Raw genomic sequence first — 7,560 nt, forward strand, 5'->3', positions numbered from 1 at the left:
AACTCAGGTCGAAACGTCGGCATAAAATAAATAAATATGGTTTTGTTTATTTATGTTGTTCTTTGCTGACCGCACCCCCCGACAAACTTCTCCAAGCATTAATCTACGGTCAACTATCTACACCTCAGTAAAAATATTATCTTTTCTATTGTTCTATACGAATATGAAAGGGTCTCTTACATCAAGAAAGAAATAGCACCCTAAGGTTTTAAAAATAAGTGATTGCATGATTTGCACCCAACAAATAAAACTCAGATGATATTGCATTGAGATTGACATTGTGGCAAATAAGATGGGCTTGTAAGGTTGTGGGGATTAGTAACAAATGTATCCCTAAAAATTTAATTAAAACTGATCTGATGGGTAAACATCCCTAACCATCCCATGGGTAATCCAAAATATAGATTGCATCAAAACTGATCTTGCTGATTTCGGTTTGGATGGGCGTCATCGGGTAGACAGATATTGGTGGTATCAACATTGAACGTAAAGGTTACCTAAGGCTTTTATTATTATTGTATTCTAGACGTACCAGTATAAATAGAAGCCTCTCGGGCAGCCACAGGCATGTTAGAGGTGTTGGCTACTAGAGCTGTTCTCTTCATGATAGATTCAGTTACGCCATCGATCTCAACTGACAACTCAGGGAAATCTCTCAATACCTAAAATTAGATAATTAAAAATATACATCTTTCAATACTTAATAGCAAAAAAAATAATCTTAAATTAAATTTTAAAATACATTTATGATAAATTGAAACATTCCTTGCCTTTTTTCTAAATACTTCTATAATTAGTAAACTGAATATAACATAATATCAGTAATCTGAACTAATTGCTGCAAGGGGGGGGGGAGTTTGGATTACAGAAGGTATTGTGAAAAATGACCATTCTCCCAAACACTCTATCTTTCCATTAACCTTTCATCAGGTGCTACGAGTCTTATAACATCGCTGGTCACTAGCTGTATTTTGGGCAGCTATAACTTTTGTTTTCTTTTTTATTATTTAATTTGTTAAAATTATAAGACTGGACTGTTCATTTATAAATGAAAAAGAGTATAATAAAAAAAAATTATACAATAGATATTGTTTATTTTTAATTCCAAAAAAATTTATTATGAACACTTTTATAGGACATAGATTACCTCATATAGAAACTTTAAAAATTTCCACTTTTGATTTTCATGGTGATTATAATAACTCGCCTATAGATCGGGAGGTTAAAAATGTCCTTTATATAGGGTCTTTTTTTAAGCCCGATAGAACTTGAAATTGTAAAAAATAACACAAAAAATTAAATTGTAATCAAAATTTTTTTTTATTCGAAAGATCAATACGTGACATTAACATTTGAAAATGATTTCGGGCATATGGGCACCGCGGCTGTTCTTGACGAAGCGCATTCTGTAAAATTGTGTTCAGCGATGAGGCGCATTTTTGGCTTAACGGGTTTGTTAATAAGCAAAATTGCCGCATATGGTCGTGCGATTTGACACCTCTCGATTATTTCCTGTGGGGCTACGTGAAGTCACTGGTTTATGCTGATAAACCAGCAACAATTGACGCCTTGGAGGCCAGCATTGTTCGTGTTATTCGTGACATACGGCCAGCAGTGCTCGAAAAAGTGGCCCAAAATTGGACGTCCAGAATGCGCTTCGTCAAGAACAGCCGCGGTGCCCATATGCCCGAAATCATTTTCAAATGTTAATGTCACGTATTGATCTTTCGAATAAAAAAAAAATTTTGATTACAATTTAATTTTTTGTGTTATTTTTTACAATTTCAAGTTCTATCGGGCTTAAAAAAACACCTTATACATGTGTTTTAGGCAAATGAAAGTGTTTTTGCCTCCTAAGTTGTCTCAAAAAAGTAATGTTTTTTTTTGTCAGGTCGGATTACTGGAGTTTCCAGAGTACTGAAGTTCAGATTACTGAGATTATAAAGTCGACTTTTTACATTTTTTAAGTAGATTATAAAGGTTCCTATTTGAAAATATTTTGCTACATAAATAATTGTATGTAGGCCAGTAAAATATCTACAACAGGATATAAGCCAAGAAAAGCCTTAGAGTAAAATACAAAATAAAAATTAAATTATAAAACGTCATAAACTATAATAAAATAATGAATTTAAAAAGATAAAAATGAACAACAATAATTAACAGAATAAATAAAATAAGAATAGAACAGATTAAGTAAAACAATATGTCATATCATAAAACATAAGATGACAAACACTTCTGATAATAAATAAAAAGAAAAAGTACAAACGAAAATCCAAAAACATTAAATACAGAAAATATATAATCCTTGTTTGAAGCTTTCAATTGTTATTCTTCCAGGATTGGGTGGACAGAAGGTGGTCGAAGATACGGAATTTGAAGGTTGGATGGGTATTTGAACTACGGATGAAGGAGGGAATAGAATTCCATAGGGGAGAGGAATGGATTAATAAATATCTACCAAAGTTTGTGGTTAGGTGGGCAGTTACATATAAGTCTAAAGGCCTTGAGCAGATGCACTGGCAGCATTTTGGGAAGTTGCCTATTACTATGTGATGGGTATATGTTAACATTAGGCACAGTAAAGTAATGAAAAGAGGAATGATGGATGTATAAAAAAATATATGCTAATGGGTTTCATTTGTTATTTTTAGACGGATATGGCAAAAAAGACAGATTGAATAAATAAAATTTTACAAAATACAAAGATATATATATAAAAGCAAAAGCAATCTGTATCTTAGCATATGAATTTTATTGACTAAAATTCCAGCATTACCTCAGACATTTCATTTCCTCTCTCTCCGCAACCGACGTAAATAATGACATCTGAATTGGAATACTTGGACAAAGCTTGTGAAATGACAGTTTTACCACAACCGAAAGCCCCTGGGATGGCTGTAGTACCTCCTTGGACACAACTAGAAAAATACAATTAAAATATTAGAAACAAAAAAGTAATAAGTTCCATCTCATATCAAACTTTTTTTTTATTATATAATAATAATACCTTGAACAACAAATTTTAGTAAATATATGTTAATATCATACTTTCCAAATAAAAATCATCATAAAATATGATAATTAATTTATGATAATATTCATATCTGATTGTCTAATCCATTATAAATTATATGAGGACAAGGCAATAATAAGTAAAATAACAAGGATACAAAAATAAGTAAAACATTTTTGCCGACGTTTCGACCTGAATTTCAGTCAGGCTTTCATCAGCACTGAAAAAACAATCTTAATTCAGAGAAAAATAAAATAATAACAAACTAGAAAATATATAAAACAATAAATTAAGAAGATAGAAGTTGATACTAATAATCTACTTAATTTATTGCTATGTTTCTAAGTTTATTTGTTATTACTTTCTTTTTATTTATCTCTGAATTAAGGTTGTTAAAATAAATAAATTTCACTTCTTTGTGTATCTTTTACTGATCGCACCCCCCTCTCCTTCCCTAAACCAACTTCTCATATCAATCTACAGTCAACTATGAGCACCTCATAAATTATATAGATGATTGGGTATGTCTCTACATCATTCAAAAAACCTCAAATAGTTCATTACATGCTATATTTACTGCTTAAGATACAATCACTTACGGGAAAAGGGCATCCAAGACACGCTGCCCGGTGAGCAAGGGATAGTTGGCAGGAAGTTTCTCAGTGACTGGCCGGGGCTGCCTCACAGGCCAGACTTGCAGCATAGTAAACTTGGTTTTTTCTCCGTCGAACTCAGTTTCAAGAACAACATCCTATGGAGAAAAATCAGTTGAAATATTTAAATTAAAATAAATGTAAGCAATTAATAGTATGTATTAGTTTATAAATATGACAAAGTGTTTGCTTGTGAAGGCAATATTATATTTATCTATTGTAATATCCTCATTTTTGATAAAAAGTTATTTTTATATGTATAAGTTGTTTTAGTTATATTTTATTTTATGTATCAATATTAATATTTGTTGATTTTTTTTTATCAAACCAAAAAGCAAGCTAACCAATTTTGTTCAGTCAAATATGGAGTGGAAAACATTGTTAAAAAAGCCAAGATGGCAGCAACATTCTGAAATAAGTAGAAACGCTGCCACGTTGAGCAAATTCAAATAAATTGTCACTTAATCTAATTTTCTATCAGGAGTGTATTTATAGTAAATTTAAGTAAAAATATAAAAATAGAAGAGGAAAAATATACATGAAGAGAATAACAGACAAAAACTCAAAACCGTTGTGCTACCATCGATGTTTAGATCGAGGACCCAAGATTGGGAACAAAGGAGGGAACACTTATTGTTCGGATGACCAATAGGTTGGATATGTCCAGGAAACTAGGAGGACGTCTCCAGGAAGAGGTGGTGTGGACTACCCTTTGTCTACAGTCAGTGGAAGACAGTCATCCAAGAAGAGTATATAACTGAAGGAAGAAAGACTCTTTGTTTAGATCGCAGGGTGAGAGAACATCTGGAAGCAGGTGGTACTGAATCCTTTGTTCACAGTCAGTGATAGTTTTTTGGGACAGAATACTTCGAAAACCAAGTCATCAATAAAGAATATATGATTGCTTAGTTAGCTCAACATAGAATTTAAGTATACTTGTAAAAGTAGCTATTAATTTAGTTTAGTATTCAGATTACCTGGAAAACATGCCCTGAGATACGAGTCAATAATATTATATATAATTTGAAATAAAATTATCATATATATTTAATATTTGATCTTTTCATTTAACCTTGTCATCTTCAAAGCTATATTTTGGATCAGATAATAAATAAAAACTAATAAAAAACTTTTATTTATTTTAAAATATATCTTGAATATTACACTATAATTAGAGCTGTTCCTGGAATAATAAAAGCCAACGAATCCTAGAAGGTTTTGAGACCGATTGAGTCTGGAATATAAAGCTATGTTTGTTTCCTTTACATTGAAATTGCAAAGTTAATATGATTTTGCAGTGTTATTTTTTTATAGAATAAAAATATGTAGTCAGATGTTATTTAATTGTTATTAAAAAAACAAAACAAAAAACTAAAAAACAAAGACAAAACAATTAATATTAAAATTTATATGTACTGATGGAAAATATAAATTAAAAATTATAGCACATTACATTAGAATAAAAAATGGGGCAGGGTTTAGCTCGCACTCGCCCCTTTTTCCATTATTGCTCTTTCCTCAACGCAAGAAGATCATGGTAAGCGCAGATCTCAGATATTATAAAATATTGTTACTACTAATAAATATATAATTTATAAATGAACTCTATATAGCATCAAATTAAGTGAATTATCGACATCAACAAATTTTTCTATTCTAAGAAATATTCATTTTTATTTAAATAGTATTCTTCCCATTAGAGCAGTCATAATCAAGATGTATACATACACCAGAGATATTTGTATCAAGGCAGTGTGGGTTGGGGTATAGGCCCCAGAGTGCTTGGTTTGGAACGTTGTAGGTTCGATTCCCACCTGAGGCAGTTAATATTTATTTTTCGGAAGTCCTGAAAAATGAATCTTGACACTCCTACCTAGGTTATTTCGCAACTGCAACTCTGTTAGAGGTTTCCAGGGGTTGGCAAAAAGGACCAGGATGCCCACTTGCCGGACTAGTTCCCCCACCAAATATCAGTACCAGTATACATACATCCATGTAGAATGTGGAACATTCATATTATTTATTTATATTTTTTTAGTCATATAAAAATAGAATAAAAAGGAAGAAATATATATTTTATAAAAATTGTTTATTTATAAAAACAATTATTTTCATTTATGTATTTTTAATTTAATTTTTATTTAATCGTTTATAACTTAGTTTACTTATTTTCTTAATGTATTATTAATTTTTTTTTTTAATTTAGTAAATAATTGACTTAAATATCTGCCTTAAATATGGAATTTCAGTTTCCTATGACTTTTCGTTTTTAAGGTAGGCTGTTAACACGGACAGAACTTTTTGCGAGACTTGTTTATTTGGACTCAGGAAACTTTAAAAAGTGTATGTCGAAATCTCGAATTTGAAATTTTACATGATTGCAATACTTTCTCTAACTACATGATCCATAAATAAATAAGTGACAATCAAAAACTGGTATGTTATCCTGCTGTACAGACTAAACAAAAAGACTTTCCAGTAGACAAAACTTACATCAACAGTGTAGTTACCGGGGGCGGCAAGGTAGGTGACTGTACCTTTGGCCCTCGGAGGTAGGATCATCTTGTGTTTGACAAGAGTGTTTTCATGAACAACTCCGTATAGATCACCTCCAGTTATGTGACTTCCGACCTGTAAATAATCAATCATAATTTAATGTAAAAAAAATTGAAAAAATACATGTTACGAGTAGAAGTAAAATGGTACATAACTTAAATAAAAGAACCAACACTAAATATGTAGAATATATTAATAATATATTAGAGATATATAATAATTCTCTAATATAGAGAATAAAATTAATAGATTTTTATATCTTTATAGATTTTTTTTTTTTTACTTTATTTATTTTATTCACAACTGTAAATATTTTACATTCAGTGAATGAGATGTATAAAAAACGTCATGAAGGTTAAGGCTCTCCAATGAAATTGAAATTTGAAGATGCATTTAGGAGGTCCCTAATCCAGCTCCTTCGAAAGATATCTGATAAGTCTTGTTTTGATAGCCCTATCGGGGCCAATACACACTAACCCCATTGGACATGTGTACTGTAACCCCCCGTTAGTGTGTATTGGAAGACAAAAATCAAAAGAACAATGTAGCAACTGATAAAGTAAAAAAAAAAAAAAAAAAAGAAAAAAGCAATTCTGAATTTAAAAATAATATGCACCTTCGACAAAGCTGTTTATTTTATAAAATGGTAAAATTATTATTCCAGATTGTTGATCCTGAAGATGAGAAAAGAGCCCCAAAATGTTGATGAAAATATATTATTATGAATTAAATACATCAACAGGAAGAACGTTTCACAAAAAAATATCAAATATAAGAAGAAAACCTTTTAAAGTAAAAAACATTTTATTATATATACAAGGAAGACAGTCAAATAAATCAAATAGTAAAAAAAGAAACTATCATGAGCCAACGTTTCACCCCACTTTGCAGGGCATCATCACGGCTAAAAAAAAAACTAAAATAATTTAGCAAAGTAAAAGAACAGATAACATGAAATGAAGGTTAATTAACTAAGGTACCGTTAAAAATTATTTAAAATATAAGAACGTTTATATAAAAATTAAAAAGTAAATTAAAACAAATAAAAATAAGATGTACAGTGAAAAGTATAAATAAACAAGAATTATAAAAAGTATTAGATAATTAATGAAAACGGAAATAATAATAAATAAAAATATATATAAAAATACAGTACACACTAAAAGACGAAAATGAAGATAAATGGTATTGTTTTTAAATTTATTTTCTATAGACTTTTAATTTTTTTACTATACTATTCTATCATCAAATGAAAATCATATTTAGCCATCCATACCTTAGTGTAGTTATATTTTATGTTATATACTCTCTTACTATACTATTCTATCATCA

The 7,560-nt window shown here is 30.0% G+C and overlaps 2 protein-coding genes across 2 annotated transcripts in view; one reads left to right on the forward strand and one right to left on the reverse strand.

The window, feature by feature from the left end:
• The window catches only part of LOC106678503 (Vacuolar H[+] ATPase 68 kDa subunit 2), a 34,429-nt gene that overhangs the window by 10,689 nt on the left and 16,180 nt on the right, over nucleotides 1–7,560 (reverse strand). The window contains exons 5-8 of the mRNA XM_014417043.3: nucleotides 6,166–6,303; nucleotides 3,619–3,770; nucleotides 2,783–2,924; nucleotides 533–662 (exon numbers count right to left, since the gene is read on the reverse strand). Coding sequence (XP_014272529.1) covers nucleotides 533–662; nucleotides 2,783–2,924; nucleotides 3,619–3,770; nucleotides 6,166–6,303 — 562 coding nt within the window. The remainder of the gene's footprint in view (nucleotides 1–532; nucleotides 663–2,782; nucleotides 2,925–3,618; nucleotides 3,771–6,165; nucleotides 6,304–7,560) is intronic.
• The window catches only part of san (Probable N-acetyltransferase san), a 25,773-nt gene continuing 23,296 nt past the window's right edge, over nucleotides 5,084–7,560 (forward strand). Inside the window, exon 1 of the mRNA XM_014417044.3 lies at nucleotides 5,084–5,209. Within this exon, the coding sequence (XP_014272530.1) occupies nucleotides 5,139–5,209 (71 nt within the window). The 5' untranslated portion in view covers nucleotides 5,084–5,138. The remainder of the gene's footprint in view (nucleotides 5,210–7,560) is intronic.

The sequence above is a fragment of the Halyomorpha halys genome, unplaced genomic scaffold (genome assembly GCF_000696795.3).
Source record: "Halyomorpha halys isolate HHAL.00 unplaced genomic scaffold, Hhal_1.1 Scaffold145.1, whole genome shotgun sequence".
NCBI lineage: Eukaryota > Metazoa > Arthropoda > Insecta > Hemiptera > Pentatomidae > Halyomorpha > Halyomorpha halys.